The 12697-nt window shown below is 36.3% G+C and overlaps 1 protein-coding gene across 2 annotated transcripts in view; it reads right to left on the bottom strand.

Moving 5' to 3' along the window:
• LOC132068743 (uncharacterized) overlaps positions 1-12697 on the bottom strand; it is a 40665-nt gene that overhangs the window by 23201 nt on the left and 4767 nt on the right. For both annotated transcript variants that reach the window (XM_059462431.1, XM_059462432.1), the window contains 3 exons: positions 10399-10461; positions 6556-6656; positions 2792-2886 (listed from right to left, as the gene is read on the bottom strand). In XM_059462431.1, the coding sequence (XP_059318414.1) occupies positions 2792-2886; positions 6556-6656; positions 10399-10461 (259 nt within the window). The remainder of the gene's footprint in view (positions 1-2791; positions 2887-6555; positions 6657-10398; positions 10462-12697) is intronic.

The following is a 12697-nucleotide window of genomic DNA, read 5'->3' as shown; positions in this document are numbered from 1 at the left end:
ATGCTGAAGAGGAGCAACTAAGGTTTTTAAGGATGATACTAGTCCTATTTGAAGAAATCTCTGGGTTGCACATTAATTGGAGAAAGAGTTTTTTGTATCCTATCAATGAAGTCCCAAACATGAACTTGTTGGCTGCAAATCTAGGTGGTGAAGTTGGTACTCTGCAACTATCTATCTGGGAATGCCTCTGGGAGCCAAATCTAATTCAACAGAAATTTGGAACAATATGATTGAAAAATGTGAGAGGAAACTAGCCAGATGGAAGAGTCAATATTTGTCCTTGGGGGGTAAAGTGACACTCATCAACTCAGTCCTTGATGCCCTACCAACATATATGATGTCTCTGTTCCCAATTCCAGCAGGGATTATCAAGAGGTTGGATAGCATCAGGAGGAAATTCCTGTGGCAAGAAAATAAAGAAAAAAAAGGATTTCACTTGGTGAAGTGGAAAGTAGTGATTACTGGCAAGAAGAGTGGGGACTGGGAATAAAAGATATGAAAATGCAGAGCAAAGCACTCAGAATGAAGTGGCTATGGAAGTATGCCAATGAAAATCAACTTTTATGGAGGAAAGTTCTCAATACAAAATATGAAGAGGAAGATAGCTGGATGACAAAGGAGGTTACCACACCATATGGTGTTAGTCTGTGAAGATCCATAAGAGCCTTATGGAATGAAGTTAAGTGCAACTCCAAGATCAAAGTAGTGAATGGGGTCAAAACTAGATTCTGGAAGGATAATTGGCTTGAGGCTGGTCATCTGGAAACACTATTTCCAGATATATACAATATTGTCTTAGATCATCAAAGGACTGTAGCTGATTTGTGGACACCTCAAATATGGAATTTTACTTTCAGAAGGCAAATCAATGATTGGGAGATACAAAGAGTGGCTGATTTTCTTTTCATACTGGAACAATTTAAGGGACTTCAGGTAGGAGAGGATGTTTTTTGGTGGCTGGGGAATAAAAAAGGAGTGTTCAAAGTTAGTTCAGCCTACAGGATGATGAATCAATCAATTCAACAGATTACCAACTGGCCCTGGAAACACATTTGGAGATCCAAAATCCCACATAAAGTTAGCTGCTTTGTGTGGCTTTTAGCTTAAAAAGCAGTTCTTACACAGGATAATTTGATGAAAAGGGGGATAATTTTATGCTCTAGATGTTTCCTCTGCGGAGAAACAGCAGAGACAGTTAACCATCTGTTTCTACACTGTAAGTTTACACAACAGCTTTAGAGAATATTTTTAAATCTCAAAGGTATAGCCTGGACCATGCCTAGCAAGGCTTCAGAGGCTCCAAAGAGTTGGGAAGAGGCAGGATTGCAGGCAAAGAACACAAATAGATGGAGAATTGTCACTGCCAGCATATGGTGGGCAATATGGAAGGAGAACTCCAGATGTTTTGAGAGTATAGAGAATGGAGTGCAGAAGGTCAAGTTGAATTGTATTTTATTGCTTTGTTTTTGGTGTAATCAGGCTTACTCAGATGATACTATTTCCATTATTGATGTATTAGATTCAATATAGGATTAGAATAGTAGAGTCTTGGAGTACTTTTGTAGATATGGTTTCAGTACAACCTATGTACTGTTTTGTTCATATGGAATACAATACAGTTACCAGTTTAAAAAAAAAAATAAGTCTTGAATATTTGTGTGGCTGTAAATCATTTCATAAAGTGAATTTGTTTCCAAATTAGGAAAGAGGTCATTCATTTTGGCACGGACTAAAAAGGAAATAGGATCACATAAATTGAAATAGAGGGAGTATTAACAGGGGTGAGATAATTCCAGCTAAAAAGATTAACTAAACAAGCAGCCTTGAGGGAGTAGGTTGGAGTTAAGATGCCATCATAACACCTTCGGTTTCTCACTGTCCAGACACACCAAACAATTACTGCTGAAGCCATTTTCCAGATTTTCTTGATGGTTTTATCAACTCTCCAGGAAAACCAAGCTTTCATAGGCTTGCTTTACCGTCTATGGCATAACCCATTTCAGACCAAAAATACACCTTCTACAATTGGGCAGTGAAGGAAGACGCGATTGACACTTTCTGAGTTTTGCTGTCACATGTTGCATCTGTTAACTAGTGTAATATCCTCTTGATTAAGTTGTCTTGGGTGAGACAGGCCCCCTTGAGAGCCAGCCAGGTGAAGCACTTCACCTTTTAGGCACTTTAGTTTGCTTGTTTATTTGTTTCTGTTTCTCTCTTTTGAAGATTCTTGAAGCAAAGTATTAAACCTCAATGAGTGGACTTGCTAAGCCTTTTAGGGAATTAAACATCACAATCAAGTTAATTACATGAAGCAAGGATAAGAACAGAAGCAGGACATGAAATGACATCCATTTTAGTCTTTTGGGAACTAGTAAATAAAGGGTTCGTCTTCAAGGCATCTATGATACTTTAGTTTAAACCTTTTTTCATTCGATAGGTTTTACACCCTTTGCCAGTTATCTCTAATTCTCCACATTTTAATTCGGACATATGACTGCAAATAATTCTGCTTCAGCCTTTTGGTGAAACTTTTGTGGTATAATATTCTTTATACCACTCTTCTCCTTTTGGGAGAACAGCAATTGCTTCTGCATACATGACCCCAGAGCTCCAATTTAGGCAACATATTTTGTCCGTGTTCATTTACATAAAACGAGAATCAGCATAGCAATGCACAGTATTGTAAGTTAAACACATAACAGAAATTGGAGTTCAGAAAGTGAAGTTCTTCATAATATTAAAGCAAAAGAAAGGATCGCCAAAAGCTAAAACACCTTGTTCAGGAAATTACCTAATGCCATCGCAACCGCATATGGATCACTTGTGGCTAAATCGGAGAGAATTTCTAAAGAATGCCTCACAGCAACTGGATCAGCAAATGAGACTCTGTATCAACATACAAAATGCCTTAAGTTTTGATGTTCAGCAATGTATATAAAATTTAGACAATCATAAATGTATTTTTACAAAAAATGGAAGACCAAGATATTCAAGTAGACTACTAAATTTGAGAAGCTGTTGCAGCAAAACCGTGTGACTTTTTTCCCATTTCTGCTCATGAAATAGCAGGGATCAGGTAATGGCTTTGCAACCCGTGCTAAATTTCTGAAAGGAAAGGGCATCTTTAACAACCCAGGCCCAGTATGACCAATACAAGGCTCCTGGTAAACTTGAGATCCAGAGGCTTGATTTTCACCTCTTGGACCTCAAACCACTTGGCAGCAGACACCTCCAGAATGTATTAAACCACTAGGGCCTCAAACAGTAGAGATCTCCCCAAGTTAGTAAGCACCGAACTTACAGATCCTTTTGCTAACCTTTTCTCAAAAATGTCAGAGGTTGAGATGTAATGTAAAAACCACTCTTCCTCAAGAAGCGACAACCTCATTTTAAGTATATACACACCAAGTGATGCAGGAATTCCAGGGTGGCTCCCACTGCCTATTTCTGAATGCAGTACTTGGCCCAATGGAACACTTACTCTTTTCATGTTACCTTCTCAAAAAAAAAAAAAAAAAAAAAAAAAAACACTTACTCTTTTGATTGGTAAAGGTATCCTATTAAAATGCAGCAAAGTGCTGCAATGTATTTACAGGGACTCTTTGCAACAGTTAGTGCAAACACTTCTGGTCCATTGTGTATCATTTTTAACGCCCTGGTTCTACAAGACCCAACACAATACTCTCTGTAAATTTGAGAATTCGGGACTTAAAGCTTTACCCCTTGGGCCTCAAACCACTTGCCCAAGCTTATAAAGTCATTCATTTTCCTTCTCGCTAACATGGGTTTTGGGATGTAACAAGCACCTGCGCTTATTCCCCCTATACCCCACCAAAAGGAAGATTCCAACAAATAGCTTTTTTTCACAAGATTCAAGCAAATAGCTATTGGAATTAGCACCCTAAAAGACTGGTGCAAACTTCAAAAGTAGCTTTGATGCATCTTTTCCGCTACACAATTGGACGACTCAAACTCAATCCTTCCCTCCATGCAAATGATTATGAATTTCCTTTATTAATTACTATATTGATATTACACATTGGATTTGAAGTTTCACTTCTTATTATTCTCCTTAGCATTAAATGTGCAGCCTACACTCATGATGGCAATGTTTTTTATAACTGAGAACTCCCCGACGGCCAGTGGCACACGGTTTGCAACTCGGTGGATAATAGACCCGCCCCTCTGCCCTTCTTCGCTTAATACTAGGTTTTTGTCATCAGCAGGGTTCGAACCCGTAATGTGCACCTAATACAATTTTTTGATAAAGGTAGGTTAAATTTAATTAACGAAGTACCAAGATGGTACAGAAATTACAACAGAAAGAAGAACTCAGACCCATTACGTGCTTCTCCCTAACAACTCTAGGAAATCAAGATATTGATCCATATCCTCTAACAAGCCCTCCTTACACCAGTGGTACAGATACTGGATACAATTGTTTTTGACCACTGAAATGTGACTCTTTTTGCCTTCAAAGCATCTCTTATTTCTCTCCATCCATAGAGTCCATAAAATACAGAGTGGAATTGTTTTCCAAATCTGCTTCAGCCTTTTCGTTGTCTTCTGATTCTGCCAGCATATCAACAGATTCTTAACATTGTGTGGCATCACCCAGTCTACACCACATATACTCAAAAAGATATTCCAGCGCTGCCTTGAGAAATTACAATGGACAAGAAGGTGATAAACAGTCTCCTGAGCTTCCTCACATAAAAAGCATCTATTGCCCAATGCAAAACCTCTCTTTTGTAGGTTGTCTTGGGTTAAATAGGCCTCCAAAGAAGCAATCCATCCAAAGCATGCAACCTTGGTTGGAGCCTTTGTCTTCCAGAGCATTTTCCATGGCCACATTATCTCCCATTGCCCCTCTTGCTTCTGCAGATTTTTATAACTACTTTTAGCAGAAAATTTATTGTCCTTGCTAGCCGTCCAAATCAGAGTATCTGCTCTATCGTCCACCAAAAACAGTAGAATTTAACTGCTGTAACAATTGACAGAACTCCTCTATCTCTCAGTCATTTAATCCTCTCCTAGAATTGATCTGCCATCCTGAATTTGAGTAGAATTCAGCCAGAAATCCTTCCTTGTTTGTTGAACAGTTATACATTACTGGAAATTTTGTTACAAAGCATTCATTTGCTGCCCAGACATCTGTCCAGAATTTAACCTTGAACTCATTGCCCACCTCTATTCTTATTCACTTCTGGAATTCTGTCCATAGTTTGCTTATAATCCTCCAAACTCCACCTCTATCCGAAACTGGGACTGGACCAGGGCTCCAGATATCATGTTTGTCATATTTGGCATCAATTAATTTTTTCCACATAGCATTAGTTTCTGCATTGTACCTCCATAACCATTTCAACAGTAAGCTCTTGTTGTGCAATTTCGAGTTTCTAACGCCCATTCCACCTCCCTCCTTATCTCTTGTTACCTTTTGCGATCTAACCAAGTGCATCTTTTTATTCTTTGAGTTCCCTTCCCATAGAAATGATTTCTCATGGAATTCAGCTTTTTTCCAGCAGCAGAAGGAATTGGAAGTAATGACATCAAGTAGGTGGGAATTCCATCCAAAACACTGTTAACTAAATCAATATCCCCCCAGAGACAAGTATTGTTTCTTCCATGGAGTTAACTTGTTTGCACACTCATCCATGACTCCTTGCCATATGTACTGGTCATTTTTCTTTGCTCCCAATGGAAGGCCCAGGTACACTGTAGGAAACTTCTCAACTTTACATCTCAAAATGCCAGTTCCTGTATTTCAACATCAACATTGATACTGAACACACTACTTTTGGATAGATTCACCCTAAGACCTGTAACAGCTTCAAAACATAATAAAATCCCTCTAACACACAGGAGTTGCTCTTTATTGGCTTCACACAGGAGCAGTGAGTCATCAGCATATAAAATGTGACTAATCACCATTCTCTCTTCCCATTTCTTCTGATACTAAGACCGTTGATCCATTCCAGCTTTCAGCCTTTCTTAACATTTTGCTAAGAACCTCCATCATCAACACAAAGATATGGGGACAGCGGATTCCAGCTTTCAGCCTTTCTTAACATTTTGCTAAGAACCTCCATCATCAACACAAAGATATGGGGACAGCGGATCTCCCTGTCTGAGTCCTCTTTGAGATATAAAGTAGGCTTGAGGGCTCCCATTGATTAAAAGCCCTGGAGGCCACATGACAGCAAAGTTTATTGCAATCACTGTACCTTATTCTCCATAATATGCCAAAAGAACATGATTGAAGTTGCCCTCAAAATGTTAAAAGTCACATTAGCAGTCACACTAGCATTGATTAATCATGCTGAGTTTTTTTTGTTCTTTTTGGGAAAATGGTAATTTATTAATCATGCTGAGTTTAAAGGCACGTGCACCAAGAAGATGATGAAAATGTTTGCTTCAGTGGATATTAGTGTATCTAATTATAATAATGGACCACTACTAAAATAGGGTATACCACAATAAGCAATAAAACGAGAAAACTAACTTTTTAATCCATCGATTACAAAAGATATCAACAGTAGGGAGCAAACAAACCCTTGCACAGCACGATGAAGGAAAGCTGGGTTCCCTGGATCCAAGGGAAGTCTTCTCAACGCACTCAATGCAGCATATTGCAAATTACTCCGAATCGTAGACTGAAACATGAAGGGGGGCAACAGTAAGTCTACTAAGCAGAACCATGAGATTGGTGAAAACTTGTAGCACACGACTGTATGATATATATTCGTCCAACAGCCCTTACCCAACCCCTACTACCAAGAAAAAGAGAATAATTGCATCCATTCTTCAACTTATATCTTTTTCTTTTTTTTTTATGAAACTGGTAAATTGTATTCCTCAGCATTTAGGATATGCTGGAGACCACCAAAAAGAGTTAAAATGAAGACAGAAAGAGTAAAAGAAATACTTACATTGATCTTAATAAATCTACAAACTGATCTATATCTTCTAATCCTACTTCTTTACACCAAAAGTAGAAAGATACTATACAATTCCATTTGACTTTCTGAATGGAATTGGATCTATCTTCAAAACACCTTTCATTCCTTTCTTTCCAAATAGTTCACCAAATACAATGAGGGATCATCCTCCACCATTTTTTCTGGCTCTTGCTGCCTCCTCTTCTCATCCAACAACTTAGTAAATCTGCAGTATGCTCAGGCATAGTCCAGTTAGTCTCCGTCAGGTTGAAGAACAAAGACCAAAGTTGTGCTGTGAATTTGCAGTGAAGAAAAAGATGGTTGTTGGTTTCATTTGTTTCATTGCAAAGATAACATCTGGAAACTATGATGCGTCCCTTTCTCCTCAATACTTCATGTGTTAAACAAGCTCTCTTCGCCACCAGCCAAGTGAAACATTTCACCTTGGTTGGGGCTGGACACTTCCATATTTTGATCCAAAATTTTGACTGCACCCCATTCTGCACCATGTCCTCCTTTTTGTAAACCCTGTTTACAGTGAATTGCCCATCAATATTGTGTCTCCATCTCAAAGTGTCTGGATCAGAGGTAGTGCCATGAAAATTACCAATCCTATTCAACAGACTAACCACCCTTTCCACCTCCCAGTCATTCAAACATCTTCTAAAAGTTAAGTCCCATCCCTGAGCACTCCATTCTTCAACTTATATCAGAACCACTTAAAGCAAGGCTAGCTGCTTAGTTAAAAAAGGGCCAAAGAGTCTACTCGTTCCGCAACTACATTTAGGTGATAGTGAAATTAGTCTAGAAAAAGTTTGTAAACACTAGAAGACCATAGACCTAAAGCTAAAGATTATAGAGCAGATGGATCTACAAGGCTAAACCGGAATGTTGTTTCAGAATCTCACGGAATCATTATATGCCCGAAATATGACTTGCGTTCAGTTGCTTATGAGTATCACCACTTTACGAGTGCATAGAACTTAATGCAGTTGAATTGTCTGAACCGTCATATCTAAAAGTTCAAATATTTTATTTTAATAAAGTAGTGGAGACAAACCTAATTTACATGGAAGTAGGCCTTCTAAAAGACTAACTTGCATAATAATCTCACTTTTAATTCCATAATCAACTAACTTAATTGAAATCAAAGTCATATCCAATATTTGGTTACATTCCACAAGAACTTTTAGGACATTTGCACTTTGTTATCCATCATCTTCAAGTCTAAAAAGTGCACCTTGATGCTTCCCGTTAGACTTATAAGTCCAAAGTTCTTGATATTCACTATACTTTTAAAAGTTCATTAACTCAACTAATTGCAATTTCTCAAAAAAAATTAGAATGTACTTTACAAATTATAAGTTCAACAAACACTTCATCCGCAAGATCATATGCTCTATGTTTACTTTTAACATCGCAGTTACTGCCATTATTAATGTCCAATGTGTTTGTTATGTGAAGCTTTTAGGACAAACATGAGGTATTTGAGTATCTCTTATATACATTTTTTTTGAGAATGGTAACAGAGTATCTCTTATATACATACATACATGCATACATACATACATACATATATATAATGTGTGTGTGTGTGTGTGTATATCCTAATCTTTTCTTTTTGTAAACTAGGGAACCCGCAGGTAAAACCTGCTCCTAGTGCAATAGCCTACAAACCACACAGGAGATGTAAACCGCACTAGGCAAGCCCCATGCAATGAGCTCAGACTGAGAAGGTTGGAATCGATCCCCGGTCTCCCATGTAGGAAACCACTCGCTGAACCAACTCAGCCACCCTCGCGGGTTATATCCTCATCTTTTTTCTTTTCTTTTCTTTCGTTTTGGCCAAGTATTTTACTAAAGTTAAAGAGGAAACTCCGGCATACAAGATGCATACAAAATTGGAGAATTTTATACGAGGCATGATTTGATAGCTACATCCTAATCATTACCCAAACTATAATAGTAACTTTATCATTAGTGATGGAATGGATCAGACAAAACAATGTAGGATTCTACTTTATTTTTTGTGGTTCAAACGAAATATAGAATTTTTATTTCTTAACCATCTCCTACAAGATACATCCTTTGGTCTAGATACTTCGGTATTATCCTATCCTAGCATATGGCTAAGTAAAGATGTAGTTTCCAATTATCAGCATTTTAGAATTCCAAGTCCAACGGAAAGATCATGAAGGACATATTACCAACTCTTATTGGATACTAGATGATGAAAGCACGGGCCCAACACAAAAAATAATACCACACTTTTCTTTTTAGTCTGTCTTAAAAAGAATGATATATTTCTATGTTTAGAAATCATTTAACTTGAAGCTTCCCCTTTTAGCTTTAATGAAATGATTTAAATCCACGCAAATATCTATGACTTGTTTTAGACCACAAGTTTCAAAGATCTTTCCTTTCTTTTTTAAACTTCGTGCCTATTCAAACTATGTCACATAAATTAGGACAGAAAGAGTACCTTTTAGTAATATAGTTATGCAATTTTTATTATAGAAAGTATTATAATTCAATTAATTGAAAATATCAATAAATTATTTTACTTGGTCCGTTTCTCCCATATATGACTTCCATGGTTTGGTTCTCCAATTGAAAGATTTGAAATACACCTTCTCCTACCGAGTTTCATGCCATCATCTCTTTCTACTCAACAACACTGAAAAAGCGCTTTCATGTGTTAGCATCTATTGTAGTCTTAAATTTTCAAGTATAGACCAACTTCATCATTTTAAGAAAATATGTGTATTCGTTTCTTGACCGTTTATATTTAGTCTTCTTGATGTTATTCCTCCTTATTTGTGTGAGACGTATGTGTCCAAACTTATACCCAAAGGTATAAATTTTAAATCTTTTGGTTTTATGACTTCTTTAGCGATTTTTGTGTTCAATTTAAATCGTTATTTCTTTTTTCATGAATTTCTCTTCTTTAAATTTTGTCTAAGCGTACCTTTACCATTTTCTGAACTTATTATCATTATTTAAATGTCCTATTTTTATTTTTTTATTTTTTGCAATTGTCTCCTACTTCTTCACATGGACCCCACCTTAATTTTTTTTTTTTTTTTGCAATTTTCTCCTAATTGTTCACGTGGACCCCACCTTAATTTTTTTTCTACTATTATATTGTAGAAGAGTGGGCCCCACCTTAAATTTTTATTTTATTTTAACTATATTAGAAGAGTGGGTGGACGACGATCCAACCAACTCTTCTAATATAGTAGAAATTCTGTGAAAATAATATATCAAATAAAAATTGCAGTTGGTTACAATAGAAATATCTTAAGAGAGGGCGGATACACGTCCTCAAGCTAACATTATGTTCCTGTTCGTTGGAAAATTCTCCTACTATCATGCGGTTTTTAATATTGTGATTCAATACCTGATGAAAGAATCTAAATTTGCAAACAAAAAGATTAGTGTAATTTGACAAAAGTACCTCCTTATCACCTCCTTTGGTCCCAAGGATGCCCTTCTTGCGTTTCTGTGGCGTATCAGCAACCTAACAATTGTGAGACATAAACAAACAACACGGTTCGGAAAGCCGGTCTTTTCAATGATTTGAAGTAATAAAGTTATTAAAGAACCACATCCAAAAAGAAAGCTATTCAAGAAAAACATTTCCAGTAGTTTGTCTAATAAATACTCCCTCCAACCCCAATTTATGTGATTGTGTTTGACCGGGCACGGAGTTAAAGAATGAAAGTAAGACTTTTGAAACTTGTGGTCTAAAATAAGTCATATATATTTGTGTGGCTATAAATCTGCAAACAGGAATGTTAGGGAAACAGAAGATATTTTTGATGTTCTACGCAATTTGTAAAAGAAACATAGCTAGAATGATCCTACTTTTGTAATTGTCTACTTGGGGACTATACAGTTATGGTATAGTATACCTATTAATATATAGAAATGTTACCATTGTCAAAAAAATCAGCACATTAAGGGTCAGAAGTTTAAAGTTAAATTGTTACTAAATATAGAAAGGTGTCAATTCTTTTTGAGACTAACTAAAAAGGAAAGAGTGTCACATAAATTGAGATGGAAGGAGTAGTACTTATTTGAGCCAAAAAGAAATCGTACTTATGAATTGTCTAGCATAATTAACAAACATAGTTTCGAATATTCGGAAGACCTCTTTTGAAAAATATACCTACCACTTAAACTTTTGGTATAGAGGTACTATATGTTCCCATGATAGAAATATTCTAATAAGCCGCAACCACGGAATGAGATAAAGTAGCCTCTATCTGGCAAAAAGATTATTTTTATTAGGAGACCTTCCAAAGCCTCTTAGTTGTTAGTATCTCTCTGTTAGGACTCTAGTTAGCCAAGTCCACAAGTAAATCATAATCATCATTTCTTAATATTTTTTTTGGATAAACCAAAAGAGTTCAGTTATACTTCACCAACAAGTAAATCATATTCACAAAGTCGAAAACATAGAAATTTAAGACTGATTGAAAAAAAAAAAAAAAAAAAAAAAAGCACTAGGAGTTTAGGATTATTAAGAAGTGTGAAGAGTTCCAAAGCACTTAGGTTGACACAGGAGGTCAAGTTATTGCCATCACTGGAGAAGATAAGAATGTTGACGGGCAGGAAGTTTAAATATTTATGGTCAACAGAATTTGCCAAAAGAGAAAGAAAAACAGATTCTCCTAAGTCCTAAGCATCTGAGTCCACAAACAAAAGAGTGGGTGTAGATATAAGCTGGAAATTATGCAAAAAAATTGGAGTAGCTTCACTATGAGGAATCTGGATTGTATTGGCAAAACTAGGACCAAAAAATGGGTAACACCTGCTCTTAGCAAACCCAATTTCAGCTACTACCCTAAGAATTAGCATTTTGAACTTCAACACATAATAGAATCTCCAATAACTACTATTCGTCCCAATTTATACGACTTCCCATTTTGGACATCTCAGAATTTGACATCATGGCATTTTTATACAACTTTTACCAGTTTCAAGAATTCAAATTCATGAAACTGTTCAAATTTTGAAACATTGATGTGATGTTATCTCTATTAAACTAATATTCAGCATTTACTTTAATATTTTATTATGTTGTCGCCAATACATATAAGTCAAATTACCATATTAAACTATGTATCCAGTTTAATCAACTGTGTAATGATTAATATCTCTTGATAGAGATTGAATGTCTTGAATAATTTTCTTTGGACAATCTCTGTCGTTAGCCTTCTATTATGTTAACAATATTTTTTTGATAAATCGATTTTTCAGGTTAGCAATTAGTGGAAAGTAAATATAGACACCTCCTGCAGAAACTGAAATGTTACTTCAAACTGCATTTTGCAGCATGCCTTTATCCCTTCAGGTAAATAACAAAAATACAGCTGAATACCGTATAATCTGATCTTGATGCGTTTAATTTAATTAATCCATCTGTCCCAATTTATGTGGCACACTTCCCTTTTTAGTCTGTCCCAAAAAGAATGTCACCTTTCTATATTTTGAAACCATTTAACTTTTTGAGATGATTTACAGCCACACAAGTATCTAACATCTTGTTTTGGACCACAAATTTCAAAAGTCTTCCTTTCTTTCTTAAACTCTGTGCCTAGTCACATGGTGCCACATAAATTGGGACTGAGGGAGTATGTAAAACATCTCAATTACTTCCAGCACAAAACAGTGAACCATTCCCCCTACTCCTTTACGAGAAGGAAAGAGACAACAGGGAACAATAAGTTGTACTTACTTATCAGGAAAAA

The sequence above is a fragment of the Lycium ferocissimum genome, chromosome 8, assembly GCF_029784015.1.
Source record: "Lycium ferocissimum isolate CSIRO_LF1 chromosome 8, AGI_CSIRO_Lferr_CH_V1, whole genome shotgun sequence".
Classification (NCBI taxonomy): domain Eukaryota; kingdom Viridiplantae; phylum Streptophyta; class Magnoliopsida; order Solanales; family Solanaceae; genus Lycium; species Lycium ferocissimum.
The sequence above is the reverse complement of the archived record's forward strand: the minus strand, read 5'-3'. Positions and strand labels throughout refer to the sequence as shown.